Genomic DNA, 16,290 nt, shown 5'->3' on the forward strand with positions numbered 1-16,290 from the left:
TAATGGTTTTTTTTAATAATTTTAATTGAAAATTCTGAAAGTAATTGAATTTTATAAACAATTTCTTCCAAGTTTTTAGAATAATCGTGTTTCTTAATAATTGAAATAATTAAACATTTAGTTAGTGAATTCCATTAAAATTTTTAGAAAATAATTAAATTCTTCTTAGAATTTTATTACAATTTTCTAAAATAATTTAATTTATTCGAGAAATTTAATTAAAATATATAGAAAATAATTAAATTCTTTCAAAAAATAGATACTATTAAAGGTTTTGACAATAACTGAATTCTTTCAAAACATTTCATTTTTGCGATGAATTTTATTTCGAAATGATTTCTTGACAAGAATTTGTTTCAAATTTATGAAAATAATTGAAATTCTGTAAAGAATTTGTTTCAAATTTTTAAAAAATAATAAATTTAAATTCTAAAAAGAATTCAATTATTTATGAAAAAATTGAAATCCCGACAAGAATTTGTTTGAAATTTTTGAATTTTCAAATAATTGAAATTCTGTAAAGAATTTGTTTCAAATTTTTGAAAATAATAAATTGAAATTCTAAAAAGAATTCAATTATTTATGAAAAAAATTGAAATCCCGACAAGAATTTGTTTGAAATTTTTGAATTTTCAAATAATTGAAATTCTGTAAAGAATTTGTTTCAAATTTTTGAAAATAATAAATTGAAATTCTAAAAAGAATTCAATTATTTCTGAAAAAAATTGAATTCCTGACAAGAATTTGTTTCAAATTTTTAAAAATAATTGAAATCCTCCGAAGAATTTTATTACTTAAGAAAATAATTGAAATCTTCAAAAGAATTTTATTTTTTATGAAGATAGTTGAATTTCCAAAGAATTTTATTTTTAACGTAAATAATTGAAATCTTCAAAAGAATTTTACTATTTATGAAGATAATTGAATTTTTCGGAAGAATGTTATGAAAATTTTTAAAAATAATAAAAATTCTTTGAAAAATTTTATTATTTATGAAAATAATTGAAATCTTGCAAGGATTTTTATTAAAATTTTTGAAAAATAATATAATTATTTCGAAGAAAATTTAAATTCTTTGGAGAAATTTTATTAAGATTGTATTAAAAATAATTGAATTGTTAGGAAGAATTTTATTAAAATTTTAGAAAACTGAATTCTTTTAGAAAATTTTATAAAGAATTAAGAAAAAAATTGAATTCTTTTGTGAAATTTTATTGAAAATAATTGAATTTTTGCAAAGAATTTTCTATTTTAAAAAAATAATTTAATTGTGTCGAAGGATTTAGAAAAATTGTATTCGAAAATAATTGAATTTTTGCAAAGAATTTACTATTTTGAAAAATAATTTAATTGTATCGAAGGATTTAGAAAAATTTTATTTGAAAATAATTGAATTTTTGAAAAAAATTTTATTATTTATAAAAATAACTGAATTTTTCCGAAGAATGTTATTATTTATGAAAATAATGGAATTCTTCCGAAGAATTATATTAAAATTTTTGAAAATATAAACAATAATAATTAATTATGTACTTAATAAGTGGATTTTTTAAATTTTCATTTATGAAATTATTCAAAAATTTATATTTGAAAATAAAAAATTTTGTAATTTGCATAATAATTAATAATAATAATAAATTGAACATGACGTTCCGCGCGTAACATTTGCTAGTTAATCAATAATTCGAAAAAGTCGTAATATCCAAAGATTTGAATTTGAAAATTAAATAAATATATTTCATTTATAAACTTTCGGAACTTTGAGAATATTTAATTTTGAAACTCTTTTAAAATTTACTCACTCCTTGCAAAATTTTTCCATCGGGATGAACTTTTTCGAGGGCAACCGCAGTCCTCGCAGCAATTTGATAAAGCTCGGGTTCAAGACTCGGATGCGAAATAATGAGTAACTTCACCCATTTAACTAAAGTCGTGACAACTTCGATGAAACCAAGTAAAATGCTCATCTCCTCGTCAGTAAGTAACAATTGTTTCCCGTCTATTTGCAAATGAGTTCGCGACTGTGATTGAGAAGTGCTGCTTAATGTCGACGACGATTGCGAGACTGCTGATACTTTTTGTTGTTTCTCCTCCCACGCTCGGAGTGAAGTTTCGAGAGCCTAAACAAACAAAGTACACAACTTAATATAATTCTAATTCTGTTAAAATTTAATCTAATCTCTTTAAATTATAGTTCTCTGTTTAAATTTAATCTAAACTCTCTAAATTGTAGTTCTGTTTAAATTTAATCTTCTCATTCTCTTTGTTAAAATTTAATCTTGTCTTTCTCTTTGAATTTTAATTCTCTGATAAAACTTAATTTAATCCCTCTCTTTAAATTTAAATTTTAATAATATTTAAAAAATAAATAAAAATAAATTAAATAAAATAATTTAGATAAAGAATTAAAGAAACAAAATAGTGAAGTTTACCCGATTTCTGAAGAGCATTTGCATTCGATTTTTGTGAATAATCCTTATAATTCCGGGAGGCTGGATCCACGCCTCTCCGTCAACCTGAATAGGAACTCCCTCATCTCCCAATATATTAATTTGAACGCTGTGACACTGTGCAATTCGATGATGTTGCAAATTAATTAACCTAGAAGCAGCCATCTGAACGGAACCGAATACAGCGACAACTTCTAAAATTCGATCATCGAACGAGGGCGCTAAGAATATATCTCCTTCCTTCGTTCCGCCCCAGAAGTTTGTGCCACCCATGAAACTTTAAAATCAAAAAGAAAAATTCTTAACCAAAACAATTTTTTTTTGTTTCAAGAAAAAAGTTTTCTGTTCACAAAATAAAATGAATAAAATGCTTTTTTTCCTTTTGAAAGAAAATTCTTTTTCGTTACCTTGGAATATTTAAGACGACAATTCCTTGCAAGGAAGGCAAAGGTATTCTTTGACCATCACATTCCAGTTGAACTCTTTGATCTAAATTTTTGTACGTTTTTTGCAGCCATTGCTTTGAGCCTAAAACTCCATACCACATGTAATTTTTTGCGCGTGATCGACATTTTTCTGGATGTTCCTCTCGTTTATGATGAAAATCGAGACTTATCTTCGCGTCAATTCCAATGCCGAAATAATTATTCATCACACATCGTTCGAAATATCCTTCCCTATTAATAAAATATTATTAAAAACTGTTAATAATATATTAATAAAAACTAGTAATAAAAACTATTAATAAAATATTAATAAAAAATGTTAATAAAATATTCATATAAACTATTAATAAAATAATATTAAGAATACTTGTTTGTTAAGATTTACAACATAATTAAATAGTTAAATAGTATTTAAATAATCTTTGAAATTTAGGGCGAAACTTTATAAATTGAAATAAAAAGGAACGTACATGAGAGTCTCATCTGGATCCATTAATGGCGAAACAGCTGCACAAAGAGCGTCGGCATTCGCAAGTAAAGCTTGACTTATTAAACCAGCACCTCCGCTGACATCTACAAAATTAAAAAAATTATCTATATTAATAATCGTAGTATCCCGGTAATCTGTTTGCAGTTTGAAAATTAGTGTTTGCTCTTTTGTTTCCTAACTTTTAAAATAAATTTTATTTTTAAATATTTTCAATTTGAAAATGAATATATTGAAAATTATTGAACTCTTGATAAAAGAATTTTATCAAAAAATTTTAGAATACTTGAAATTCTTCGAAGAATTTTATTATTTATAAAAATAATTAAATTCTTGCAAATAATTTTATCAAAAAATTTGAAAATAATTGAAATTCTTCAAAGAATTTTTATTACATTGTTTTTTTATTATTTAAAAATCCTAATTAAATTTTTTTCAATTTATTTTAAATAATATAGTTTATTTAATAATTTTAATTGAAAATTTTTACCTTAATTGAATTTTATAAACAATTTCTTTCAAGTTTTTGAAATAATCGTGTTTCTTAATAATTTAAATAAAACAATTAAATTATTGAATTTTATTAAATCTTTTAGAAAATAATTAATATCTTTTTAGAATTTTATTACAATTTTCTAAAATAATTTTAATAAAAAATTTTAAAAATTGAATTGCTTAGAAGAATTTATTAAAATTTTAGAAAATAATTGAATTTTTGCAAAAATTATACTATTTAAAAAAATAATTTAATTCTTATGAAGAATTTTATAACGAAATAAAAAAAAATTGAATTCTTTCGTGAAATTTTATTGAAAATAATTGAAATTCTTTAAAGAATTTTATTATTTATGGAAATCATTGAATTCTTGCGAACAGTTTTATAAAAATTTTTGAAAATCCTAATTAGTTTCTTTTGAAGAATCTCTTTCAATTTATTATAAATAATGGCGTTTCTTTAATAATTTTAATTGAAAATTTTTACATTAATTGAATTTTATAAACAATTTCTTTCAAGTTTTTGAAATAATCGTGTTTCTTAATAATTTAAATAAAACAATTAAATTATTGAATTTTATTAAATCTTTTAGAAAATAATTGAATTCTTATGAAAATTTTAATAATGAATTAAGAAAAAAATTGAATTCTTTCGTGAAATTTTATTGAAAATTTAAAAAAAAATTGTATTCTTTCATGAAATATTTAAAAAATTGTATTTTAAATAATTGAATTGCTGTGAAAATTTTAGTATTTATGAAAATAATTGAATGTTTGCGAAGAATTTTATCAAAATAGTTTTCAAATAATTTAAGAACTTTACAATTATTAAAATACAAAAATAAATAATTTATTCTCATAAAGAATTTTATTAACAAATTTTTTAATAAATGAATTCTTTCAACAAATTTTAATAAGATTTTTAAGAATAATTTCATTTTTCGAGGAAACAATAATTATAAAAGTACAATTTTAATAAATTTCAGTAGTCAAATATTTAATTATAATTATTAACAAAAACAATAAATTATTATAAAAAGTTGAAAAAAAATTCTTTCTTTAATTTAATTATTTTCTAATTTTGAACTGAAATTTAAGACCATGATTTAAAAATATAAAAATGAGAATGATTCGTAGCCTTTGGTGCGTACGGACCAAAGGCCACGAATCATTCTCGTTTTTATATTTTTAAATTATTTTAATTAATAATAATTTTGCTCTTTTTTCAATAAATTATATTTTGGACTTTAAAATTTCAAAATGTACTTTACTTACTCGGCCACATTGGCAATCGCACTAGAGGATTAATAATTGGCAGTTTTTTAACTTCCTCCGTTTTGTCGACAGATTTTGCTCTTTCGTGTCGAAGGCTTAAACTCGATCCGCCAAGTCTTGCAGCCGATGCTGCCAACGAAACTACTTCGTTTGGTTTCAATAAACTACCGCTACTTATTCGTCTCGTTGCTTGCGGCGAACATCCATATTCCGGTAACTCAACGTTCACTGAAAATGAAAAAAAAATATTTTTTATTCAAAAAGAAACGAATTAAAAAAATATTTGTAATGACAGAAAAATTTATTTAAACCAAAAATTCATAAAATACATAAATCTTATAAGTAAAAATCAACAGGTTTAAAGCCAAATTTGATTTTTTCCTGATTTCCAGACAGAATTTTCATATTTTCCTCAGAATTTGTAGAATTTAAAAAAATTTTCCCATATTATGTGACAATATTTTTATGTTACCTTTGAGTAAAAACTTAATGAATATTTATTTTTGTTCTTCAACCTTGTTGACTTTAACGTCGTGAATTTGAGATCGATTACGATTAGAATTTAATTTAGATTTTTGATTACGATTAGAAATTAAAATTTGAATAAAATTGTGTTGCTTTTTACGTGGAAAATATTGTTTTCGCTTTCAATAGTTGATCATAAACGTTGTAAACTTCGTAACGTGAAGAATTTTTCACTGACGTTGAAAAATTTAGAAAGTAGATGAAGTGGATGAAACTTAACAAAATAGATGAAACAGGTGGTAATCTTCATTCGTAATTTAAAATTTTTAAAAGTTGAAAATAGTGAAAATTTAGTTAACCATTAAAATACTTACATTTTTCCATACTCTCTCCACTCAATCGTCTCAATTTTGAATTCAATTTATTCTCCTTCTCATGACGACTACCAATCGATGCCGACGGACTTGGTGGATCGACAATAACACTGATTGTTGGCGGGAAAATCTGCTGCGACTCCTTTCTTGCATTCTGATCCGACGAGACAGTGAAACAACAAACGGGACTTAATAAATTTGTAATTTTCTCACCGCCCTGCGAATGTTTTTCACTTTTCTCATGTTCATTGCTATTGATTTTCAACATATTCGACGAGAATTCATGATTCTTTGCTGCGAACAACAATTCTTGATTTTCAATTTTAATATTTCTCGGTGGTCTCTTAAACGATCTCCTCGCAATGTCACTGCCCTCGGCAAATTGTGCGAGACTACAATATTTTCTTGGCTTCTCAACATTCTCCGATTCCAAGCATTCACGCACAGAATCATATTTCTCGCCCAACATTGTACTTATTAAATCCTGTCCCAATGAACTCAAATCATCAATCATACTCTCCGACTGACTCTCATAGATTTCAGAATTTTCCGCCGAGTCAATGTGTCCAATTTCGGGACTGTCCGATTGTTTTGTTGAGTCTAAAATATCGCTGTCTATATGACCTGAAAATTGTTAGAGAAATTATCCAAAAAGAGGAAAGGGCAGACTTCGCACTCGATAATTAATTTTAAAAAAGTAGCAAAAAGTAGCTTTCAAACTAAAAAAAAGTAGTAAAAAAGTAGTCATCGAAAAATTAAATTTGACGACTAAACAAACTCGTTTTAGACAGTTTACAAAACACAAAAATTCCATTCTACATTTTATTTTCCTGCCTTTTTCCTAATTTTCATCAAAAATATTTACTTTTTTCTTATCCTGCTAATAAACTGAATTCCTGCAACGAATTTTATTATTCGTGAAAGAATTTAAATATTTATAAAAATAATTTAATTCTTGCGAAGAATTTAATAAAAATTTTTAAATAATTAATTTCTTTCGACAAATTTTATGCAAATTCTAATTTAAATAATTGAATTCCTGAGAAATTTTTATTATTAATAAAAAGAATTGAATTCTTACGAAGATTTTTTCAAAAATTTTTTTAAATAATTGAATTCTGTTTGGAAATGTTATGGAAAATAGTAGATATTGAAAATCATTGAATTGCGAAAAGTTTTTAAAAATAATTAAATTTTATAAAGAATTCTATTAAAATTTCTGACAATAATTAAATGTCTGTGTGGTATTTTATTAAATTTTTTTTTGAAACTAATTGAATTTCTAAAAAGCATTTTATTATTTATGAAAATAATTTAATTTTTGCGAACGATTTTATTACAATTTTTTAAAATAATTGAATTTCCAAGAAGAAATTTATTACTTTTAGAAATAATTGAATTCTTGTCATAAATATTGTTAATTTTTGAAAATAATTGAATTTTGCAAAGAATTTTATTAAAATGCCTTAAAATAATTTAATTTTCGGGAATAATTTTGTTATTTATTGACACAATTCAATTCTTTCGAAGAATTATTTTTGTAAATAATTGAATTCTTGGGAAGAATTTTATTAAAATCTAAAAGAACAATTATTTAATTGTTCTAAAATAATTTAATTAGAATTGTATTGAAAATAATTGATTTCTTTCGAACAACTTTATTAAAATATTTGAACATAATTGAATTCCTGTGAAAAATTCTAATATTTTTGACTTTTGTAAATAATTAAATCCTTCCAAAGAATTCTCAAAAACGTTTCTTTAAATAATTGATTTTTTTGAAAAATTGAAATTAAATTTTTAAGAATAATTACATTTTTTGAGCAATTCCTGTAAAATTGTATTAAAAATAATTGAAATCCTGCAATGAATTTTATTATTTATGAAAATAATTAAATAGTTGCTAAGAATTTTATTAAAATTTTCCAAAATAATTGAATTATTATGCGAAAAATTTAATTTGAAATGTTTAAAAAGAATTGAATTTCTATGAAAAATTTTGTTATTTTTGTAAATAATTCAATTCTTCATAAGAATTTTGTAAACATTGTTTTAAATAATTAATATTTTCGAAATATAATAAATATTATAAAAATTTTATTTTAAATAATTGAATTCTTGCTTAGAATTTTATCAACAAATTTTTTAAAAAATTGAATTTCTATGAAAAATGTTATTGTTAGTGAATGTAATTGAATTATTGCGAAAAATTTTATTAAAATTTTGTTAAATAATTGACTTTTTCAAAATATAATAAATATTATTATAAAAATTTTATTTTAAATAATTGAATGCTTGTGGAAAACTTTATTTGTGAAAATAATTGAATTTTTCGATTAGTTAATTTAAAATAGTATTCAAAATAATGAAAATTTTTCGATGAGTTTTATTATTCATGAAAATAATTGAATTTTTGCTTAGAATTTTATGAAAAATTTTTTAAAATAATTGAATTTCCATGCAAAATGTAAATATTAGTGAAAGTACATAATTGAATTATTGTGAAGAATTGTATAAGAATTTTGTTAAATAATTGATAATTTCCTGTGGAAATTTTATTCTTTATGAAAATAATTGAATTTTGTATGAATTTTGTCAATTTTTTTAAATAATTGAATTCTTTTGCAAAATTTGATAAAAATACTAAATATTGAAAATAATTGAATTTCGAATATTTTTTTTTTAAATAATTGAATCGTTTTAAAGGATTTGATTAGTAAATTTTCAAAAAAAAAAACTGAAATGGTAGCTTTTAGTGGCTGAAATCTAAAAAAGTATCCAAATAGTAGCATAACTTAAAAAAATAGTAAATAGTAGGTTTTAGTAGATGGGTGCGAAGCCTGGAAAGGGAAAGAGAAAGCAGAAGAGGGTAAAAAATATACAGAATGTTAAACATTAATATTAATTCTTACCAATTTCACTCTCACTGTTTTTGACATTTATACTTTTCGAATCGAGAGTATCGGAAACTGTGCTGTCGAGACTGATAATACTGTTACTACAACTCCCTTTTGTTGGTCCAATTTTAACGTCACTTTGAACTCTGTGCATATTTTCGAGGGATGCATTTTTAGAAAAAGCAGTTTCCGAATCAGGTGAGATCATTGCGTCCTGAATGGTTGTGTCGTCCGTCGGAGAACTTGTGTCTAGAGTCGTTGGCGTTACAGTCACTTGAATATCAGATTCGGTCTCAATTTGATAATCATCCCCGGCTTGCTCTCCATTTGTCAATATTTTATTTTGAGCTTGTTTCAATTCTATTAATGCTCTCTCAACCATTGGAACTTCAAAACTAAAAGCTCTGCAATCAAAACAAAAAATATTTTTTATTTTTTTACTTCAGAATTGACACAAAAATTTAATTCAGTTTCCTAATTTTTAGATACAATTTTGACTTTTCCCCTGAACATAAAGAATTCTAAAAATTTTCTCAAAATTTGAAATATTTGAAAATAAATGAATCGTTTCAAAGAATTATAATTCTTTTTATAAGACGGAAAATTTTTCCTTACACTTGAGGCATATTGGAACTGTTTCTCCTACTGTCAGCGAAACCATCAGGTGCGGGTAATGTAAGCATTTCGTCGGCTTGAGAATCTCTTCTCAAATCTGGCATTGGACTGAGAGAGGCAACATTGGGAGTTGGACTTGAACACAAAGAAGATTCTGTACTACTTATAGAATGTAAGGTTGCCACAAGAGGAAGATCCAAATTCACTTTTTTATCTGGAACAAAAAGGTCAAAATTTGTCATTAATCCTAAAATGACTTTGAAATTTATTTAATTTAGGGAATAATTTGTTTCAAAAAGTTAATTATTACCATAACATATTGAATTTCGCTTTAGAGATTGTTCTTCATTGTAAAGTTCTGTAAGTTCTGCAAAACTTCGAATCGCTCTCTTCAAACTGTCTGACCTTCAAAAGATAAACGCAATTATAGAAAATTGAAGAAAATTGAATAAAAATAAAGAAAATTGAATAAAATTAAAGAAAATAGAATAAAATTAAAGAAAATAGAATAAAAATAAAGATAATTGAATAAAATTGAATAAAATTAAAGAAAATAGAAGAAAATTGAATAAAATTGAATGAAATTAAAGAAAATTGAATAAAGATAAAGATAATTGAATAAAATTTTAAAAATATTGAATAATAAAATCGAAATGATATTAAATATTCGAAAAATACCTGGACAATAAAGCATCCTTATCCATGAAATCCTTTCTTTTACGGACCCGTTTCAAATTAGTAATATCCTTCTCGGGTTTTTCTAAAACACCCTTTTCTTGGTGATCTAGAGATGGAATGTTTTCAGATCTAAAATTATTAAATTCCCTGTCGTCTTCATTGTCCTGAAAATCACTGTCATCGGTTTCTAAGATTTTTATCAATGAATTCAATTTTTGCTGAACAATATCACACTTTTCTGCAAGTTGTTGGTCCCCAGAATTGTAACTGATGTCGATGACTCGCGCCGTAAAATCTTTTACTGTCTCGCACAAAATTCTGTAAAAAAAAGGAAGATTTCATTTAAGAATTTTTCGAGCTTCGCACTTTAAAAGTTAATTAATAAAAAAGTTTAAGTTAATTAATAAAAAAAAAAAACAATAGCAAAAAGTATTTCCCTGATTTCCAGAAAGAATATTAACATCTTCTCTTATTCTGCTAATTACTTCGATTATAAATTTTTGAAAAATTCAATTATTTTCCAAATTTTAAGTTGGAATTCTCCAAAAATAAAATTATATTTAAAAGAACTTTTTAATAGTAAAGAAATAAAATTCTTTATACATAATATAAAATTTATTTCATAATTTGAAATTTTTTAAAATTATAAAATTTGACAAAATTTCCAATAGTTTCAATTTTTTAAAATTACTTTCAAGAATTCAAATATCTTCAAAAAAAGTTTAATTACAATTGTTTAATTTTTCAATTTTTAATAATTTCAAAATAGAACCTTTTAAAATTTAATTATTTCTAAAAATTGTGACTGTAATTTACAATATAAAATTTAAGATTTAGAAACTTCATAATAATATTTTTCTTAAGTGACCAAAAAATTATTGTAATAAAAATTTAATTTTAAGAAGAAGGAAATAAATTTCGTTCATATCATTATAAAGTTCAGAACTTTAGGAATATGAAAATAATTGAATTTTTGCAATGAGTTTAAGTATAAAATTTCTTAAAATAATTGAATTCATGCAATAAATTTTATTAAAATTGTTTTGAAAATAATTGAATTCATGCGATAAATTTTATTAAAATTGTATTAAAAAAATTTAAATAAAAATTCAATTATTTATGAAAAAAATTGAATTTTTTGAAGAAAATTTTATTAAAATGTTAGAAAATAATAATAATATCTAATTAATTAATAATAGAATTTTTTAAAATTTTGAATCTGAAACTATTTAAAAATTGATGTTGATGTTTAAAAATAAGGAAGTTTGTAATTTTCATATTCATTATCGTTTTATTCAGATCGCAGTTTTTTTAAAACTCTCAATAATATTTGAATTCTTTCCAGAAATTTGATTAAAATTGTATTGAAAATAAATCAATTTTTTCCGAATAATTTCTAATTAATTTTTGAAAATAATTTAATTTTTTTGAAGAATTTCTTGGAATTTTTTTAAAATAATGCAGTTTTTTATTAATTTTAAATGAAAATTTTGAAAGCAATTGAATTTTATGAAGAATTTCTTTTACATTTTAAAAGTAATCGTGTTTTTTAATAATTAAAATTAAACATTTAATCACTGCATTTTATTAAAATTTTTAGAAAATAATTAAATTCTTAGATTTTATTACAATTCTCAAAAATAATTGAATCTTGTCAAGGAAATTTATAACAATTTTTAAAAGTAATTGAATTCTTTTAAAGAATTACTTTAATTTTTTGAATAGTGATTTTGTTAATAATTATATGTAATTAATAATTTTACTATTAAATTTTATTAAAATTATTCATAGAAAATTAAATTCTTTTAAACAATTTTATTCGAGTTGTAAAGATTCAAATTTAAAAATCTTTTCAAATTTAATTATTTCTAAAAATTTCTACTATAACTCCTCTAATATTCAATTATTTTCTAAATTTGAACTGAAATTCGGTTATATTTTTTATTCTAATAGAATAAAAGGAGAAATTATTTTTCAAAAGAGATGCGGGTTGAAAGAAGTGCAAATTCCAAAAAAAGAGCTTTTAGTGACACAGAACTAAAAAAAATTATCCAATTAGTAGTAAATTTAAAAAAATAGTAATAAATTCTAGGTTTTAGTAAATAAGTGCTGTTTTGTAATTTTTTAATAATAATTGAATGATAATTTACTCACTTGGCGTTGGATATAATAAAACTTTCTTGATTTGATTGCAGAATATTCGTTATATGTGAAAGAACACTATCCTCATATTCTTGTACTAACGCAGTACTCAAAGGCAAATCAGGTTGATTCATTGATAATTTACGACAGGGTAATGATATGCTTCTTTCGAATGTCATCACACTCCAGCGATCCAACATTTTCGTACTGGCTTTCTCATATTTCTCCAAAAGTTGTGGCAAGTGTGTATCATCATCACAAGACGCTCCCCATCCTAAAACTCTTGCCAAATCATTCCCCGTTCCCAGTGGTAGTACTCCAACTTGACATTGTTTCTGTAAAATAATTTCTCAATTATTTTCAAGATTATAAAAATTAATTAATTATTTTCAAAAATATAAAAATTAATTAATTATTTTCAAGATTAGAAAAATTAATTAATTATTTTCAAGTTTAAAAAAATTAATTAATTATTTTCAATATTAAAAATTAGTTCTCAATTATAAGAATCGTTCACAAGTACACATTTAATCGCTAAGAAAGAAAGCAACAGCTTTTCTCAATAAATTGATAAGAAAAAAAGAAAACTCAGTGCGCCATTCTTTTTCACGAAACAAAAAAAAATACTTTCCTGCATTTTTCAAACTCTCAGGCAAAAGAAAGAAACAATTTTTCAGAAGACAAAATTAAATTGTGCCACATTCTTTGATGACTTACCGCCTAGAAAGAAAGTTAGATAACTTTAGCGCAACTAAATAGGTGCAAAGCTCAGTCGATGATTGCACCTGCAATAAAAGAAAAAGAGAGACACGCCATGCTGTAGAAAATTCGACAATTTGAAAAAACGCAAAAGGAAAATATGGTGCAATCAAAATAAAAAAAAAAAATGTTAAATCACAACAGAAAATTTGTCAGTTGTAAACTGAAAACTTGTACTGAAACTTCCATTAAAAAATCTCATCGTGATTAGAATACAGAAGGTCATTCATCAAATAAAGAGAAACGAAAACAAGAGAAAGATAAATAAAAAAGGAGAAAAGAAGAAACTATACGAAACAATATTGCAAAAGTGTTGTTAGTGTTCGAATTTGAAAAATATTAAAAAACTTTTCGAAAGGAAAAATAAAAAGTGAAGAAGAAGAAGAATTATCGCAGGCCAAATGTGTGAAGCAAGAAACATTTGATTTGAATTCCTGCGATTACTCACGTGCATTCCTAACCGATCAATCTCCGAAAGAACCCAACCAACTGACCCATCTCCACTGCATACGAGAATCCGGAATGGGTCGAAATGTCGAAAGAGTCGCAGCCTGTTTTTATATATAATTAATAAATGAGTAAAATATTTTTTATAAAACGCAAATAATCCCTTTTTCTCCGAAGAGGAAAGTAATAATCCCCGCAAATTTCAAAATTCTTTATGAATGAAATGAATTAAAATTTTATAAAGTTTGTGGTAATTACCCAGGTCCGGGACCACCTTTAATGAGATCGAAAACTTGCGCTGGATTTAGTATCTGCTTGAATCTTCTGAGAAATTTAATTCCTTGATTGTCACCGGATTTGCTGTTAACAAATACTAAAAGGGGACTGCAACCAATTGGCCGCACTGCTTCCCAGGCTTCGTCGCTACCTGTTTCGAAGGTAAACATATCTTCTATTTAAATTCGAAATAACTGAACGAGGAAAATAGGATTGATTTTTGTATAATTATTTTTTGTTCTTATAAAATATAATTTTAATTTTAGGAAGAATTTGACTTTTGAGCAATTCCACGCGAAACGTGTTTTTTACGGCGTAAAAAAGTCACTTTGGTGATTATTCAGAACTTCAATAATTTTATTAACATTCGTAATTAACATTCGTAATAATGAAATAAATTCAATTGATATTCAATTTATTATTATTATGCAAATTACAAAATTTTTTATTTTCAAATATGAATTTTTGAATAATTTCAGATTCAAATTTTAAAAAATTCAATTATTAACTAATTCATTATTCTTGTTTATTAATTTCCAAAATTTTAATAAATTTCTTCGCAAGAATCAAATTATTTTCAGAAATAATAACATTCTTCGTAAGAATTCAATTATTTTTACAAATAGTAACATTTTTCGAAAAAATACAATTTTTTAAAGAAAAATTTAATAAAATTCTTCTTTAGAATTCAATTATTATCACAGATAATAAAGTTTTTTATAACTGAAATTCAATTATTTTCAAAAATTTAAAGAAATTCTTCGCAAAAATTCAATTATTTTTAATAGAATCCTAATTAAATTCCTTCAAAGAATTTAAATTTTCTTCGAAATAATTATAATATTTTTCAAAAATTTTAATAAAAATCTCTGCAATATTTCAATTCTTTTCATAAATAATAAAATTTTTCAAAGGATTTTCATTATTTTCAAAAAAATTTATAAAATTATTCCGAAAAATTCAATTATCTTCATAAAAAGTAAAATTCTTTTGAAGATTTCAATTATTAACATTAATAATGAAATTCTTTGGATGATTTCAATTATTTTCAAGAATTTTAATAAAATTCTTCCTAGAAATTCAATTATCTTCATAAAAAGTAAAATTCTTTTGAACATTTCAATAAAATTCATCGAAGAAATTCTATTATTATCAAATTTTTTGATAAAATTCTTTGTAACAATTCGATGATTTTCAATACATTCATTTTAAAATTGGAAATATTTAAAAAAAGTAAAATTATTAAAAAAGTTAAGAAACTTAATATTAAAATACTTTTTCATTTTTCCACAGGAATTAAAATTTCTATTTCAAACCTTTTGAATTTAATTATTTTCTAGAATTTGTAACTAAAATTATTCAAAAGTTTAATAATCTTTTTTTCAGTAAAATAAAAATGTTTTTAGCTTATTAAAAAATCAGTTTAGATTAGATCAGTTCACGTGGAATTGCTCTTTTATAAAAAATACTTGTACTATTCTTTTTTTTAAAAAAAAAGAAAAAAACAAAAGTCTTAAGATCTTGTAATCAAAATAGCCTTTCAATGTTTCTTACTAACACCTTTCTTGTTTAATTGTTACCTATACTATGCAATGCTGTGGGAGGCACGACACTAAGTCTTCCTGGTCCTAGGGGGCATCTATCGCTCATAGCAGGTCTACATGCTGTGTGAACAGTGGCTCTACACCATAAACATCTCCAGTCTTGCAGTCTAAAAATCGAAACAAAATTAATATTTTCCTTTTTCTTCTTTTCGCCAAGTAACTTTTTTTTGAGTGGAAAATTCACCTTAAAACAGAGCCACAGGTTTTGTCGCAAATAGAACATTTTGATGATACCGGCAAGTTTCCTTCCATCCACTGATGAGGCATTGAAATATTCTGTAAAAATCATAATATGGTGTAAAAAATATTGATATTAAGTTTAGTTGTGTAATATTATGAATTTAATTGTAATACTATTACAGGATTGCCACAAAAATTTAAATTTGATTTTCCCAGACTTTTCTCTGATTTTCAGACAAAATTTTGACTTTCTCCCTGACCCTAAAGAATACCTTTTCAAATTCAATAACTTGTAAGAATATTTATTAAAAAACAAGAAGATATTAAATTAAATTATATTAATATATTATTAAATATTATTAAATCTTCATGTTTTATAATAATTAAATATAATCGAGTAGTAAAGTCATTATTTTATTATTATAAGAATATTGTTACCGTAACTTCTTCAACATAATTTTCATCATTTCAATTCAATTATTATTTTCTAGAATTTTTATCAAAGATTCTTGTGGAAATCAATTACATTTTATTATTTATAAAAATAATCGAATTATTGCAAAGAAAGTTATAAAAAATTGGTAAATAATTTAATTCCTGTGAAATTCTTATTATTTATGAAAGTAATAAATGTTTGCGTACAATTTTATCAAAATTCTTTATAAATAATTGAATTCTTTTGGAAAATTAGATATTTCAA

At 23.3% G+C, this 16,290-nt stretch overlaps 1 protein-coding gene across 4 annotated transcripts in view; it reads right to left on the reverse strand.

The window, feature by feature from the left end:
* LOC122501236 (diacylglycerol kinase eta) overlaps positions 1-16,290 on the reverse strand; it is a 96,439-nt gene that overhangs the window by 3,428 nt on the left and 76,721 nt on the right. For 2 of the 4 annotated variants that reach the window (XM_043610557.1, XM_043610555.1), the window contains exons 5-19: positions 15,595-15,686; positions 15,387-15,517; positions 13,789-13,978; positions 13,532-13,634; positions 12,337-12,659; positions 10,183-10,500; positions 9,815-9,909; positions 9,505-9,718; positions 8,905-9,293; positions 5,993-6,616; positions 5,154-5,381; positions 3,367-3,469; positions 2,858-3,127; positions 2,433-2,727; positions 1,803-2,120 (exon numbers count right to left, since the gene is read on the reverse strand). In XM_043610557.1, the coding sequence (XP_043466492.1) occupies positions 1,803-2,120; positions 2,433-2,727; positions 2,858-3,127; positions 3,367-3,469; positions 5,154-5,381; positions 5,993-6,616; positions 8,905-9,293; positions 9,505-9,718; positions 9,815-9,909; positions 10,183-10,500; positions 12,337-12,659; positions 13,532-13,634; positions 13,789-13,978; positions 15,387-15,517; positions 15,595-15,686 (3,693 nt within the window). Of the gene's footprint in view, positions 1-1,802; positions 2,121-2,432; positions 2,728-2,857; positions 3,128-3,366; positions 3,470-5,153; positions 5,382-5,992; positions 6,617-8,904; positions 9,294-9,504; positions 9,719-9,814; positions 9,910-10,182; positions 10,501-12,336; positions 12,660-13,041; positions 13,045-13,531; positions 13,635-13,788; positions 13,982-15,386; positions 15,518-15,594; positions 15,687-16,290 lie in introns of all 4 variants that reach the window. The other 2 variants (XM_043610556.1, XM_043610554.1) reach the window with 2 other exon arrangements.

This window comes from Leptopilina heterotoma, unplaced genomic scaffold, assembly GCF_015476425.1.
Source record: "Leptopilina heterotoma isolate Lh14 unplaced genomic scaffold, ASM1547642v1 Lhet_206, whole genome shotgun sequence".
Taxonomy (NCBI): Eukaryota; Metazoa; Arthropoda; class Insecta; order Hymenoptera; family Figitidae; genus Leptopilina; species Leptopilina heterotoma.